The 17,384-nt window shown below is 38.7% G+C and overlaps 1 protein-coding gene across 2 annotated transcripts in view; it reads left to right on the forward strand.

Annotated features, from left to right (window-relative positions):
* diaph3 (diaphanous-related formin 3) overlaps positions 1–17,384 on the forward strand; it is a 323,176-nt gene that overhangs the window by 236,889 nt on the left and 68,903 nt on the right. For both annotated transcript variants that reach the window (XM_079856725.1, XM_079856726.1), the window contains one exon: positions 12,509–12,644. In XM_079856725.1, the coding sequence (XP_079712851.1) occupies positions 12,509–12,644 (136 nt within the window). The remainder of the gene's footprint in view (positions 1–12,508; positions 12,645–17,384) is intronic.

Consider the following 17,384-nt stretch of genomic DNA (forward strand, 5'->3'; position numbering starts at 1 on the left):
CTTTACATTATGAGGAGGTTATTACATCCCCTGGCCTGATGTTAGTGTATTTATGATTGTATATTTAAGTTTTCTTCTGACCTAGAACAATCATGCCTACAGTGGAAACGCATTGAATGGAGCCAGATTAGGCACTGTATCCAGTGACAGCAAAGGGGTATGTCACATAGTGGTTGATGGCTGGGATTGTGCAGCATGTCCGGAGAGAGCGAAGCCCAGCAGTTCAGGTTCATCAGTAACACTTTGTAATGGTGTGTGGGGTGCAGAGAGATGGATAGTGTATTCTGAGGAGTTTCCTCACCTCAGCTGTGTGTAGGATTCTCCCCTTAACCCCTCATCAGTCATTTACACACACATACACAGATGCTGACTATGACTAACAGCAAAGACTGTGTGTGGTAACCCCCATCCTCTCATGCTCTCTTTTTCTCTCTCCCTAAACTCTCATTGCCTTTACTTTGTGTTTGTATGTGCATTTGTAAGAATTTACCGGTCACTGCCATGCTGTTAAGTCTTTAAAAATCATTAATAGTTCAACCCAAAACTTTTATTTCTGTCATTTACTCACCTTGATGCTGTTCCAAATACATATTACTACTAAAAGTTATTCTATTAAACACACACAGACACACACAAAAAATGGAAGTACTGGTATCTTAAGGATATTAAAGCAATTCATTCAATAGCTGTGTGTGAAAAACAAACCAAAATTTAAGTCATTATTCACTTTCTCTCCAATGAGCAGGCAACCACTGCAGATTATTAAATCAATGAATGGAACATAGGCATCTTATGGAAAAATCAGATCAATTATTAATTTTTTTTTTTATTTGGATTTGATTGGGGGGGGGGGGGGGGATGATTCATTCACCAATCTACATTGCTTGGATCTTATAAGTTTTACTTACCTGGCCTGTCAATTGAGGGACAAAAACCTCTCAGGTTTCATTAAAAATAATTTGTGTTTCAAAGATTAACCAAAATCTTATGGGTCATTTCAAATGTAAATGATGATGAATTTAAATTTTTGAGTGAACTCTCCCTTTAAGTGCCATTAATCAGAACAGCCCTTCAGCAGTGTGGCAGGGAAATCCGTCTCTGTTGAGGCACATCGTGGCATCAGACACACTCACAGAAGCTGGGTCATGCCCCTGTATCTCTGATGCTCTCATAGCCAGCGGCAGCTTTATAAACTGTGTGAGATTAGCAATACTGGGAACGACTCGGGCCGTGGCTTTGATTTACATTAGAATAAATCAGGGGTGTGCGTACGTTACAGTGATTGCTATTGATTCAGACTGAAGTTACACCTTTTCGGTATTTATTCAGCATTGTGAGATTTACTTGTATCTTTAGCGTTCCACTGTACTGTATTGAAAATAATCAATATCAGCACAATATTGTGTGTGTATAAAGGACTTAAGGCAGTGATCTCAAACTCAATTCTTGGAGGGCCACAGCCCTGCATAGTTTAGATCTAACCAATTCCAACTAACACCTGCTTGGAAGTTTCTAGTAATCCTGAAGACCTTGATTAGCTGGATCAGGTGTATTTGATTAGGGTTGGAGCAAAACTGTGCAGAGTTGTGGTCCTTCAGGAACTGAGTTAGAGACCACTGCTTTAAAGGACCATTGAAGTGCCTTGGAACTTGCAGCTTTGTATAATGCGTTGACATAATTTCCACTGAAACAGGAAGCTAAGGCGGGGCATATTGAATGGCTCCTCCCCTTTTCAAATAGCCAATAGCGTTTAGTTTACCTCACAAGACTGCAAGTGGTACTTGACAGCACCATGGAAGTGAATTCTAGCACTGATGATATGTTGGACTCAGTTGTAGAGGTGTGGATAAATTGAAATTGGAAAACGGAATAAAACTTGAGCGTTTGAGCAACCGAACACAAATCTCCAACCCATATTGCTCCATGATACACTCACCTAAAGGATTATTAGGAACACCTATTCAATTTCTCATTAATGCAATTATCTAATCAACCAATCACATGGCAGTTGCTTCAATGCATTTAGGGGTGTGGTCTAGGGCTGTGCAATTAATTGAATTTCAATTTCGATTTTTGCTCCCAACGATCACCAAAATAGTATAATCGAGTAAAAACGATTATTTTGCCATTTTCTGTTTTGAAGGAACGCTCTTATTTTGTCTTGTGTTCTGAATGACGCGCGCACGCGCACATCCGCCCTTCCCGATGCCGTAAACTCTCTCAGCTTGAATGTTTAAACTGATAAGACTTAAAAAGAAGTGAAAATGATAAACTTTAGTTACGATGCAATGCTGGCCCGATTGTACAAGTGACAATTCCATCATGTCCCGACTCATAAACGCGAATGTGTAGTTTCGACGCTTGCTTTGTCCAGCGCATTTTGAGAGACAGAGAGAGAGAGACGCATCACCACTGAACACTAACGCGGTTTGTGAAATTGCGTCTTGGAGAAAGTTTTAAAATTATTGATTTGATTTTATAATCTGTGTGGATTCATTTAAGACATGCTAAAGTGAATCAATGTTTGTGGGGAATTTCCCGCATTATAAGTGGTAGACCTGCGGGAATTATTAAAATACTCATTGAAGTATTATCTGTTACATTATTTATTTTAATAGTTCAAAAAGTACAATCAATGTTCACATTTCGATTTTTAAGATTTGTTGAAAGGTGTCTTTGGTAACACTTTACAATAAGGTTCATTAATTAGCATTATAACTAACTTAGTCTACCTTTGTTAAGATTAACTAATAATGAACAATAATTCTACAGCATCTTAGTTAATATTAATTTCACCATTTACTAATAGGCTACGTTATTAAAATGAAAGGTTGTATTTGTTAACATTAGTTAATGCACTGTAACTAACATGAACAAACAATGAACAGCTGTATTTTTATTAACTAGCATTAAAAAAGATTAATAAATACTGTAACAAATGTTTTTCTCATTGTTAGTTCATGTTAGTTAATACATTAACTAATGTTAACTAATTAACATTAGGCTATTGTAAAGTGTTACCGTGTCTTTTTAATAAATGCAACACGTTCCCAGTCATGTGAAATAATCGTGTTACATAATCGTGATTTCAATATTGACCAAAATAATCGTGATTATGATTTTCCCCATAATCGAGCAGCCCTAGTGTGGTCCTGGTCAAGACAATCTCCTGAACTCCAAACTGAATGTCAGAATGGGAAAGAAAGTTGATTTAAGCAATTTTGAGCATGGCATGGTTGTTGGTGCCAGAGGGGCCGGTCTGAGTATTTCACAATCTGCTCAGTTACTGGGATTTTCACGCACAACCATTTCTAGGGTTTACAAAGAATGGTGTGAAAAGGGAAAAACATCCAGTATGCGGCAGTCCTGTGGGCGAAAATGCCATGTTGATGCTAGAGGTCAGAGGAGAATGGGTCGACTGATTCAAGCTGATAGAAGAGCAACTTTGACTGAAATAACCACTCGTTACAACCGAGGTATGCAGCAAAGCATTTGTGAAGCCACAACACGCACAACCTTGAGGCGGATGGGCTACAACAGCAGAAGACCCCACCGGGTACCACTCATCTCCACTACAAATAGGAAAAAGAGGCTACAATTTGCACAAGCTCACCAAAATTGGACGGTTGAAGACTGGAAAAATGTTGCCTGGTCTGATGAGTCTCGATTTCTGTTGAGACATTCAGATGGTAGAGTCAGAATTTGGCGTAAACAGAATGAGAACATGGATCCATCATGCCTTGTTACCACTGTGCAGGCTGGTGGTGGTGGTGTAATGGTGTGGGGGATGTTTTATTGGCACACTTTAGGCCCCTTAGTGCCAATTGGGCATCGTTTAAATGCCACGGCCTACCTGAGCATTGTTTCTGACCATGTCCATCCCTTTATGACCACCATGTACCCATCCTCTGATGGCCACTTCCAGCAGGATAATGCACTATGTCACAAAGCTCGAATCATTTCAAATTGGTTTCTTGAACATGACAATGAGTTCACTGTACTAAAATGGCCCCCACAGTCACCAGATCTCAACCCAATAGAGCATCTTTGGGATGTGGTGGAACGGGAGCTTCGTGCCCTGGATGTGCATCCCACAAATCTCCATCAACTGCAAGATGCTATCCTATCAATATGGGCCAACATTTCTAAAGAATGCTTTCAGCACCTTGTTGAATCAATGCCACGTAGAATTAAGGCAGTTCTGAAGGCGAAAGGGGGTCAAACACAGTATTAGTATGGTGTTCCTAATAATCCTTTAGGTGAGTGTATGTCTGTCAACAATCACTTTGGCCAGGTGGTATGTATAGCATAGGGGGCGAGATGCTTTAGATTCTATAGAGCATTTAATTGGACAGAAGATGTGATGAGAAACTGAAGTCCGCGGTGATGTCATGAAATTCGTGATCCATTTTAGCGGAAGTGAGAGACTAAGTTTTGAATGCTTATATCTCCTAAATGTGAATTGTGTCATTGTTTTGGAACAAACCAGCTTATTCATAACCTTAAGGCTAACATATTCATACTAAAAGCTAAAAGACAAAAACAATTATTTAGGGGGCCTTTAAGGTCTCTCAGACAATTGAAACTATAATTTCCACAGATTAAAGGTTTTGTGACCTGTAAGTTTTAACCTATAAGTGAATAAATGGATTCAGCACATGGTTCTAAAAGCATTTCATAATGCCATTCAATGTGGAAACATGCATTTCTTCTGTTGTGACGTTTTGTGAGTTTCTCTAAGAGCTTGTTCTTGTTGGTAAGTCTTCTATCATGGTTTTCAGTCAGGGATTAGACCAGCTCTTATGTTATTATTTTCTATTATGCCACTGAAGAGGCATAATGGAACATCCTCAGCCTCCTGCACATTTTCCTCGGAACTGTTATTGAACATCTAATAACTAGTTCACTCATCATTCAGCGTTGACCCATCTGCTCCTGAATGCTGACTCATGTCGGAGCTGTTGTACACTGAGGCGCTGTTGACTTAATCGTTGCTTCTGCTGACAATCTCACTCTAAACTGCTGTCGATACTTTACCTGAGAATGGTGGCCACTGTGCGAGAGGTTGGATTGACATACCTGTCACATGCGGTTCAGATGAGGCACTGTCAGTTTCAGAGTGAAGCTTGGCACTTAGTTCATTTACATGCGTGCCCTGCTTCACTCTGAAACCGGTAGCACATATATTTTAATTTAAATCGCAACCTGCACGATTTGACAACCGCCGTAAGCCATATCGCGATATTTTATATATATATATATTTTTGTGCAGCCCTAGAAGCGATAAAACAACATCTGTGCAGTTCCGCTGTGTCCCATTATAGCCACCTGCAGAAGACCTGGGTCAGGGCACCGCCAACATCACTTCCTGTGTAGAAAACAGAGACCAATTGAGCAAATTGCTGACTCAAAACAAGCTTAAAGGTACCGTTGCCAATTTTCAGAGAGGCAAGCAATAGCATGCTAGCTTTGAGCGCATGAGATCCCACCCTCCCTTCAGAGCGTCTCAAAAGCCACGCCTCCTTCAAAACACAAAAAAACATGAACTCGTACAGCAGGGACAAAACAAAAGCATCACAAGAGACGGCGTTAAACTACCTCATGTCTCAAAGTACGTAACATTACAATAATAATGAACATAAACAACTTCAAGGGCACTGACCTGTACCACCTGACTGCTGCAGATTTATTTCAGCATTGATAGCATTGCCATTGAAAAACATAAATTCGAGTCACAAACTGTTCCAAGTATAACGTCATGGGTTTCCATCTCTTACAAATTGGTGTGGTAGGCAGGTAGGACATCATATCATTGCATTCGGACCGAATTCAATGAATGGATGAGCATTTTATGGTCCTACATCTTCCACAGAAGATGTATCTACAGTACATATACTGTACATGCATGTAATGTTTCTGGAACAAATCACCTAGCCTGCATGTAATGTGAATTATTCAATTGCCTCATTTTCTCTATCAGTGTCCCTATATCAAATTAGGCTTCTGGCAGAATGTTTTGAAATGTGTAGAAACTAGAACTAGAACTGACAAGTCACAAACAGTGTATTAGAAGTCTAGAAGTGTTGAAGGAAGGGCAGAATCATTATGTATCCCCCTCTTGTATTAGTGTTGATATTGATGTCCATGCTACAGAGCGTGAGGTCACGCACCACTGCTTTTCATTCTCCTCTAATTCTAATGAAAGTGTTTAAAGTGCTCTGTGTGCGCACAGTCACAGAGCCATGGAGAGGAAAGCTGATTTAACCCACCTTCCATCTCGCTATCTTTTTCCCCTCGTCAGGATTTACTGTGATCGCAGACTGTGGCCGTAATCCACCACACGCAATGGGGAATAAGCCTCGTTATCATGTGACTTATACTCTGTCTTGGCCTGCCGTCAATAGCCATATTTCCTGCTCATTTAAGGGACCACTGCTCCAACTATGGATCAGTTGGAGATCTGTGAGCTGTGCAAAAAAATAGACAGCGACATCTGCCTTAGCCATTTACGAGGAACTTTTCTTTTTCTTTTTGTCAATCCCCTCTTAGAGCAGGTTTTTCCATGGGACAAATATTAGATATGATGGTGAAATGCTTTAATAGGACAACAAAATTATGGGTTTGGCATGGTGGTAACAGATGACGGTTTCATTGGCCAGTCAGAGAGAGTTTGTGTGTAAATTTATATTAGGGGTTTGCAGCGGAGCCAATATCTGTATCTGTAACAATCTCAAAAGTATTCGTGTCTATATTTACCCTGGTAATCCAGAGTTCTCGCGAGAGCACAAGTTGAATTTGCCCAGCGAGTTACTCTGGTGTCGAGTAATGATGCTCATTAAATATGCCCCTCGTTCTGAGCTGCACCAATCATATCGGGTTATCTGATATCGGCGGGACAGAGGCGAGCTAAACAGATTACGACAGCGCTGTGACGTCGAAGTCATTAGTAAACATTGCAAGATGGCTATGGATGAATACCAGTTGTTTGAAACGGCTTTGGCCGCTACAATGAACGAGTTAGACTTGGCTTTTTATCTAAAACAGGAACAGAAGATGCCGCTCGAATCGTTCCTTTGCAAGAAGGACGTTTTTTGCTGTTTTGCCGACCGGATACGGTAAGAGTATAATCTACCAGTTCGCTCTGCTGGTAGCTAAGCGTATGGGGTTTATTGTTGTGATTGGTTGTAGTGTTATCCAAGTGCGTGCAGTGAGATTTTCAAATGCATGCTTGGTGCCGCCCCTTGAGCTGGCCGATTTTCATTAGTCGATGCCAGACCATTAATCTTTTAGATTTAGGTCTGGATTTCCAGGCTAGTCTATATTCGGATAAAACTGGAAGTGGGTGTTGCTTTACCCGGAACGGAAATTCGTACAATTACTTGAGAAGACCGTTATATCTATGGTTTTACTTAGGGCTGAACGATACATCGAATTTTCATCGTCATCGCGATATGAACTCGCGCGATGAACACATCGCAACAGACAGCCTGACACGATGAATAACACCTGGTTCAGATTACAAGATTTTTGTGTCTGTTACGATAGTCACGGTGTCAGATTACACGATTTTGACTCCTAAAATCTTGTCGTGTCATGGACAAGAGACATGTCAGACTACACGTTGCTTTCCGACCAGTCATCGCGTGCCGTCACACGCACACATTCACTCGCAAACATTCACTCGCGCGCACACACACACACACACACACACACACACACACACACACACACACACACACTGTCCCTCGCTCACTCACTTGCGCGCACACACACACTCTCACTGTCCCTCGCGCACACACACACACACACACACACACACACACACACACACACACACACACACACACACACGCACACACACTCACTGTCCCTCGCTCACTCACTCACTCACTCGCGCTAAATCGCGTAATCTGAACCAGGCAGGTAATAAACGTTTGACCTATCACGCAAATAACCTATTAAAGCACTAAGACATGGGAACAGTATATTCTATTTTACAATGTCTATTTAAAAAAAAAAAAAAATTGCAGGAATTGTTGTTAGCTATAGCTAACATTCACATTTGAATATTTATCGCAAGTCATATCGTCATCGCAATATTAATCAATGTTATCGCACATCGCAGCTTTTCCTCATATCGTGCAGCCCTAGTTTTACTATCTGTTTTCTTCGTAGTAATCACTGAACAAATATGCCTTAGCCATGCGCTTTCCTGAAAATAATTGCACACTTTAGAACGTTCGTCAACCAATCAGTTTCAAGCATTCAACAGCCCCGTAGACATGTAATAAAATATAATTTATAAGAAAAAAAGTGTGTGTGCATATGTATATGGGCTTAAGTGGACTTAATATTTATCCATTTGCATGTGTCAGGATATGGGCCCAGGATATGTGCATTACTTCTGTAAATGCATTAAACTTTTTTAAAATCTAGAAATGCAGTACTCATACCCTTATGTAAATTATTGAATTATGAATTCAGGTTATTTCTCAGCCGTCTTTATTTTTCCATTTGCGTTGAACTCCCCTCTCCCCACTCTTTCTCTCCCACTCTTTCTTTCTGCCTTTTCTCATTAAACCTGTTCGTCTTTTGCCTCTTACACCTTACCTTTGTGTGAGGTGTGCCACTTGCTCTGTTCTGCACACTTAGAAATACATCCATTATCTGGAGAAGGCTTTTAAGGCTGAAGAGAGAAAGAGAGCCGGAGAAAGAGAAATATGAAGAGTTAGGACAAGGTGACTGCTCTAATGATGTTTCTTTCTGATAGCTTGTTCTGATTGCCCGAGTGTTCTTACACCTAGAAAAGTAGCCCTCATCAAACCAAAAGAGGAGTTATAGATTTCTAACAACCCTCTCCAACCGCTAATGGTTCAAAAAGAAAAGAAAGCAAGCAAGGAGGGGACATTTTGCTCAGTTCTTGTCCCCCAGATTTTCTTGAAAATGTCTGAAGTGCTCAGAGCGTTGTCAAAACCTGGGAATGGCTTAGTTAATGAGAGGTCTTTTTCTCTCTTTCTGCCACTTTACTCCACTTAACATTATTTTCTTCCAGTTTGTCTTTCTTTCTTTCTTTCTTTCTTTCTTTCTTTCTTTCTTTTTCTTTCTTTCTTTTTCTTTCTTTCTTTCTTTCTTTCTTTCTTTCTTTCTTTCTTTCTTTCTTTCTTTCTTTCTTTCTTTCCTTCTCTCTTTCTTTCTTTCTTTCTCATGTTACACGTTACATTTAATTTACTGTATATTGCAGTCAAATATGTAATGTATTAATTATAATTATAATTGATCAAAATTATTCACCCCCCCCCCCCAGTACCGGTCAAAATATTATTATTTTTTTCAATAAGACTCTTTCATGTTTTTGAAAAGTCACTTAAGCTCACCAAGGCTGTATTTATTTGATCATAAATACATTAAAAATAGTAATATTGTAAAATATTATTACACTTTAAAAGAACTGTTTTTTTCTGTTATAATATAATTATATATAATATAAAATAAAATAATTTATGTAATGTCAAAGCTAAATTTTCAGCATCATTACTCCAGTCTTCAATGTCACATGATCCTTCAGTAATCATAGTAATGTATATATCACTTACCCCAAACCTTTGAATGGTAGTGCACCTTTCTTTCCCATTCTGACATTCAGTTTGGAGTTCAGGAGATTGTCTTGACCAGGACCACACCCCTAAATGTATTGAAGCAACTGCCATGTGATTGGTTGATTAGATAATTGCATCAATGAGAAATTGAACAGGTGTTCCTAATAATCCTTTAGGTGAGTGTATATAATACACATACATATACACATACATACATGCATAAAGGGTTGCACATAACTGGTGTGCATGCGTGGTAAAAATAAACGATGCGCAGCAGAAAACATGGAGGGAAGCGTTTTTGAGTGCCAACATTTTTGGGGACAGGGACTCGTTTACTTACTGGAGTAGTTTTTTTTTTTCTATCTCTGGTAAGCTAGCAATCAGGATAAGTGTGTCCATTAATTATTAGTAGTTAAATGGCTTTCTAGTGGCTTTTTCTAGGGCCCTATGATTTCCACGATGCAGAAAACGCGTTCGGAATTGCGGAATCCAGTCATAAAACGGAATTTACTGTAGAATATTTCGTGGACTTTGTCAACTTTTTTTTATAAATAAATAGGTCAGTACACTTAAATCATGAATGGTTTCATTTCAAACCTTATACGGTTTCATTTCAAACCTTACACGGTTTCATTTCTCTCACACACACACACACACACACACACACACACACACACACACACACACACACACACACACACACACACTCTCTCTCTCTCTCTCTCTCTCTCTCTCTCTCTCTCTCTCTCTCTCTCTCTCTCACTCTCACACTCACTCACTCTCTCACTCACTCACTCACTCTCTCTCTCTCTCTCTGAAAGCACGCGTGACAGTCACATGAACACTCACACATGAGTCACTTCACTTCATTTTACTGTTTCATTTGGGAAAAATGATCATATCATAAACACAGAAACTCAAAGATCTTCATGGCAACCCGTCAAAATTAAGAATTGGTTTAACTTGACAGAAATATATTACTGTTGTACAGTAGAATTTAGATACGTCTCAATGTAATAATAATACTAACACTAATAATAATAATTATTATTATTATCGAAACTTAAAAATTTTTTAAGGAATACATTTTTCTTCCATGTTTTAATGTTAACAGTAAAGCTCATTGTGTAGCACGTTGTTTGACAAAAGTTTGTTTAATTTCATATGATTAAAAGATCAAATAAATTAATGTTTTCTGTCCTCATTTGATTACCGGAAAATACACAAGCACAGAATTTGTGAGGAAAAAAACATGTCATACAAATTAATTAAAAAATGTTTTTATTAAAATTGTTGTTTTTATGAATTTAATTAGACATACTTTTTGATTATTAACAATTAATTAAACCATTAAAATGGAACCCAGAAAACACATCATTTAGAATTTGAGGGAAATAAAAACATCTCATAGGGTCCTAAACATGTAATGTTTGTTAAACTTTTAAGAAATTGTTGTTAAATTGTGTAAGTTTCATGATTTCAATTAGACATGCTTCATGATTACTACATTTTTTATTTAACCATTAAAATGGAGTCAAAAAATAAAACGGGAAGAAAAAAAAAAGGTATATATATAAATAAAACTGAACTTCATCTACCATTTTCGAGAGAAAAGATAGCGAGGAGAACAGTCAGGAGGAAAGTGATGACGACAGCTTGAAGGATAAGTGTGCCATGTGAAGTGTGAGTACCAAGAGATCCAGACCAAAAAAGTTATGTGCACCCCTCTATATACAGTATATGGTTACAAAAAAGTGTTACTTCATCAGTCTTCATTTGTTGTGAAATGATAACTGAATAACTTAACAAATGTCCTGTTTAATATGTTTTATATGGTTTCAGCTAGCTTAAGCACAAAATCATTTGGTTGGGTCAGTCAGGTGTTTTGTTGCTGCAGGAAATGGCAATCTTGACCATGTGACTGGCACCATGGATTCTTTGAAGTACCAGGCCAATTTGGCAAAGAGTGTGATGCCTTCAGCATGTAAATTGAAGCTTGGACTTTCCAGCAAGACAATGATCCCAAGCATACATCCAAGTCTACCAGAACATGGTTCAGGGATCGGGCACGGAATGCCCTTGAGTGGCCGTTTCAGCCTCTAGATTTAAGTCCCATTGAAAATCTTTGATGGGATTTGAAACAAGCGGTGGCAGCACAGGAAGCACAAAATGTCAGTGAGCTGGAAGCTTTTCACATGAGCAGTGGGCTAAGAGTCCAATAGAGAGGTGTCAGGGTCCTCTGAACACTTGCCATAAGCATTTATTTGGAGGGTATAAAGGGTAAAGGATGTTCTGCCAAACACTCACTTTTGGGGTTGAATAGTTTTGAACATGGATGTTTGAGACTCAACTTGGTTCTTAAAATCATTCAAATGTCTATATATAGACTGTTTACTGAGGTCTTAGTTTGGTGTGTTCAACTCAATTGTATTCACATCACCAGAATGTTGTGTAGGTCAGTGACTCCTGGGCTAAAATTAAGACATATGAAGAAAAAAATCAATTTTATACCAGTTAAAAATTCGGAAAAGGCTTATTATACTCACTCGCTATACTCACTCGCATGATTTGCACAATATTGCCAATGCATCACTAATGCAAACAAGAAAAACATTACCATAAAAATAATTGGTCAACAATTGTAATAACTATTTACATTGTTTTACAGTTAATATAGATACAATAAATGTTCTCATAATCATTCATATTTTATTTGAAATATAAATGTTTTGTAACATTATGCATTTCTTTGTCACTTTTGATCAATTTAATGAGTCTGAGTAAAAGTAATTTGCTGAATAAAAGTATTCATTTCTTTTAAGAGATGTACTCGCCTTTTGTTTGTAAATGGCAAGTTTATCTTTACTTGTTTCCTCAATAGTCTGCTCTATCTCTGCCTTTTTTCTCTCCAGCAAGCGGTGAAGGAGAACGTAAGGAGAAGAGAGGCGGAGGAGAAGCAGAGGAAAGCGAGGATAGCCAAAGAGAAGGCAGAACGAGAGAAGCAGGAGCGGCAGATGAGGAAGAAGAGACTGCTGGAGGTCAACACAGGTGAGATGTTTATCAGTCACTCACTGAAAGTTTTCACGAGAGTGAGCTTTAGAAAAATCACCTTTGAAGATGGATGAAACAAATCCCTGCACATGCACATGGGAGCTTGTTTTAAACAGACAGAAGAGTGAGAGCGTATGTGTGCCCTGTTGTCAATCTGTTACCATGTGAACAGCCCATCGTTGTTATAATGCCACAAATGCAATGGAATTTCAGCACCATGGCTTTCATAATGTCGAAAACATTACTTTGTAGTGTTTGTCAGTTCTGAAACAGGCCGATCTGCATTACTCACTTTCTATAATGTTTACATTCTTTTTTTTCTAAGTGAGCATCTAACTCATAATGATGCAATGTAATGCATGATGATATTAGAGATGTGATTGGATTACAAACAGGTTCTGTGCACTCATGAGACACACATGAAATGAGTTTGTTATAATATGTTGCCACTCGTGCTTGCCTCCTGCTGTTTGCGGAATGTGTGTGAGGGTGTGTACATACACGCAGCGGGCTCTCAGTGTTGACTGGGATGAGTTTTGTGTCCGTATCGGGTCTCACGCTGAGTCAATAAAGCAGAAGAGCAGCCTGCGTGCATTATTCATGCACTTAAAATACACACATACACACTTACAAATGAATATGTGGAGTGTGGTACTATCAGTAGTGAATCTAGTGTTGGGTTATGGTAGGATGTGTGGTGGCAGTGGGGCATGAAGTGCAGTGCAAGGCTTAAAGTTGAACTCTGTGGGTGGGTGAGTGAGTTAGTGATGCATGATGTATTTGTGGTCATATTACTTTAAGCCAATTAACGTGACGTCAGTGTTGTAGTATAAGTCAGATCGTACTAGAATGAGTAAGACAATGAATTATAGCCAGATAATCATGATACCCACATTACTTTTGGTTGGCCTTACTATTGTTAGTTTAATAAAGTCAGTCACCTTTATTTATATAGCGCCCTATTCAATACAGATTATACAATACAATAGAGTATGAGAGAGTGATTGGAAAGCAGCCGTCTGGCTCAGCTGACAGTTTCTCCAGAGCGCCTAATGACGATTTTCACGATTGACCAGATTCACAGATGACAACCATGACTTTTTATGTTTATTCTGAAAACTTCTATTATGCTCATGCTCACAAATCTGTGTGAGCAGAATTTTTTATAATCGAATCTTGTTATTTTGTGTTTTTTGTCAAAATTAACCGATAAAATAACAAACCCCACTTTATTCTTATTTAGCCTAAATAATATAAGCTTATTTAAAACTTTTTTTTCTTCTTCTAAGCAGCACCAGGGCTGCACGATTAATCGCATGGCTGATTGCGATTTTATAAAAAAATGTTTTTTATGAGCAGCTTGTCATTGAATCACAGCTCTGTGATCAGTAGTAAACGCTGCTCTTTCTGAAAGCACTGTGAGTTTGAGTCACTTACAATGTTGTGCGTTTAAAAAAGCAACATGCGTCAAACATTTTTCCAAACATGAGAAGCCTTGGAGCCTTGTCCAACAAAAGACAGCATTTAATAACATGTTTTTACTCCAAACTGACTTCATAACGACAGTTGAGCATGCTTCTGTGAGATGATGTGACTTCTTACACAGAATAAGGCACACAACATATCATTTCATAGTATTATATACAGTGATAAAGGCTATGTTGATTAGCTTTGAAGTATAAATATACTTTATTATCATGAAAATACCCGAGAAGGCTTGAACTCAGATAAACCATACATTGTCGTAGCCATGTGTTTATTAGTCCTGTTTAATCAAGCATAGCGTTTCAATCTTCTGTTTATTCAGCTACAGCCATAGTATGATACTCATAGGGATTTCCTGGAATGACGTGCGGGGCATATTTGGAGTTTCTGCGTGAGAGCGCCCTCTGGCTTTCACATAGAGCAGCATTTACTACCGATCACAGAGCCGTGCTGCACTGACAAGCTGCGCATAAAATAACCGCAGATTAGTTTCAATTAATCATGCAGACCTAAACAGCATGTAACCTATTAAGTAAAAATTATTACAACTGTACATGTAAAATTTGAACATATCTGATAAATACTGCATCTGATCAACTTCATCTGCAATAAAGCGAACACTGTGAGCTCCACTACGGGAAGTAGACATTATCTAAGGTGATGAGTCCCCCAAATGCAACCAGCAAATCTTGCCAATCAGGAAGCCAAGGCACAGTCGAACACACTTATTGCCGGTGCTTCAAAGGGGTCAGTGGGTGAAAGTTGAAATTGTTTGACCTTTAAACATCAATTGCAAGACGAGCACCATAGTTCTGTCCATTGAGGAATGTTGTGAAAGTGCTTTTAGAGGTAAGCTAAGAAATGAAGTATACATTTTAGGAGATTTGACAGTTTGTGTGATGGTGGGTGAGTTCTGTTTTTTATTTATTTTTGTATCCGTTTAGAAGCATAATCCTCAGTAGAGATGAATAAGTCAAGGTTTTTTAAAGGGCAGCCACTGAAGCACGTCTGATTCTGATTCTGCTGGGTTTTGTTTTAGAATGTTTCTCTTCTTTCCTTTTTTACTCTCCTTTGGAGGACTGCTGTCCTTCACTTTCATTTAAAACAAATCTCAGTGTTTAAGTCTCTAGAGCAGGTCTCTAATAAACCTTTCTAGGTTAATGCAGATTCCATTAAATGTCTCATGACACAGTCATTCAGATCCAAAGTGGTTTTGTTTCAACTTTGAGATTCTTCTACAAGGGTTTACTGACAACATGTCACCGCTGTCTTTGCTCAACAGGGGGCACTACACACTGTCCAGGCAGTCAGCATATGAATTATTTATACATTTAGATGAATTCGTTTTATCTCTCTGCTTAACTCACTTGCACTCTGATTATATCCTCAGAAAAATACTTTTTGTTTTACTTACTCTGTCTTATACTCTCTGTTGAATACTCTCCCCATCCCAATGTTATGCGTCTCTGAGCATAACTCTATTTAAACTATCTTCTCTGTTCTAGTCCAAGTACACTTCATTCAGCCTGCCAGTGCATTAGAAGCATTGGACTGGTTTCATTTGTTCAACTTAAAATTAATGTTATAGGGCCAAGAGCTGAACCAAATATTTACAACATAGTTGGGTAACACTTTATTTTACAGTGTCATTGTTACAGATGTTACATGCAGTTACTATAATAGTAACTATACATTATGCATAATTACATGCAACTAACCTTAAACCAAACCAAATCCTAATCTTAGTTACTTAATATTACTCCGTATAATTACACTATAACAAAGAGACCTTAAAATAAAGTGTAACCAATACTTGATATTATTTTGTGAGAATATTACACAATATTAGTGTACTTTTTATGAAATACATGCAGCCTTGGTGAGCAAAAGAGACTTTTCAAAAACATAAAAAAGATCGTACTGAATTGAACGATAGTGTATATGTGGAGAAGTATTGCTAGTTTATTGTTAGATATTATATTTTATATTTTGTTAGATATAGTTTATTGTTAGATATTGTGCCATTCTTCTGTTTAGTTGAAAACCTTCATATTAATTTTTTGTATAGTTTTGAATCTGTTTTGCGACAGTGGCTGTTAATAATCGGGGAAATTATCACAATTTGAAGCCATTTCAGAGCAAATACATAATTTCAAAACACTGGCAATTGTCTAAAAGCTGAACAAATATCAAGATACTGAGTCTTGAAAAAAAAAAAGCTATCACCCAGCCTCAGTTCTAAAGTGTCCTGTGGGTACTTCCACCCTTATTTGTGTCTGCTCACTCCATCTCTCTCTCTTCTCATCCTTTCATCAATCAAACACCAGCAGTGTCCTCTTACAAGGACTGACTTCTCCAACCTAGAACATGCAGGCTCTTATAGTGTAGGACCAATCTCTCTCTCTCTCTCTCTCTCTCTCTCTCTCTCTCTCTCTCTCTCTCTCTCTCTCTCTCTCTCTCTCTTCCGCATGCACTTTAGGATGAGTGGCTGAGCCACAGGTGGAGTGTGTGTGCTGATTCAGATGGAAAAAGAGAGATGCATGAAGTGGAGAGCGTGTAAATGAGTAAGTGTGTATGTGTGTTGAGCAGGCTCTGGCGTATAAATGTGTCTCTTTCAGGAGGTCTCAGGTGTCTCTTCAGCTAATACTGCTTCCTGTCCAGTCAACCAGTGTGATCGCTCTCTCTCGTCCACAGAGCCTCAGAGCGGACGCTCTTGCCCTGCAGCTCCCCAGCGTGTGCTAATCAGTTTTATCTTAATAATTATCACTGGAAAGACCACAACTACAGAGAAGAACTGCAGACTTTTTCTCAAAGCAGGAAAGCTCTGCTTGTTGTGATTGTCCGTGTTTTTGATCAGGCAGCCACTCAGATGGCTAACTGCTACCTGCCACATGTAATTGCATCAGTGGGCCATTTTCCTTCACTGTTTTGTTATTGCAGCCTAGTTGTCGCAAACTGCATCACTTACTTCAAGTCTCAGAGTCTGGCTTTTCTCATCAGTGCGACGTGTGCGGAAAACACAAAACACACGCACCTAGCAGTCCCCTTCTTTTTTCATCTCACTTTTTTATAGCATGTTACTCCAATCTTATTGGCTCTTCAGTCTAGTTAGCGTTTAGCATGTGTATATAACATGAGATCATTGTTTAAAGCGAGAGTGCCTGAGTGGTTTTACGTTGAGTTTTACGTTGGCTCTCTTAGAAGCATGAAAATCAAATTTGCTAGTAAGTTGCAGAATAAATCACACAACGT

The sequence above is a fragment of the Squalius cephalus genome, assembly GCF_949319135.1.
Source record: "Squalius cephalus genome assembly, chromosome: 22".
Taxonomy (NCBI): Eukaryota; Metazoa; Chordata; class Actinopteri; order Cypriniformes; family Leuciscidae; genus Squalius; species Squalius cephalus.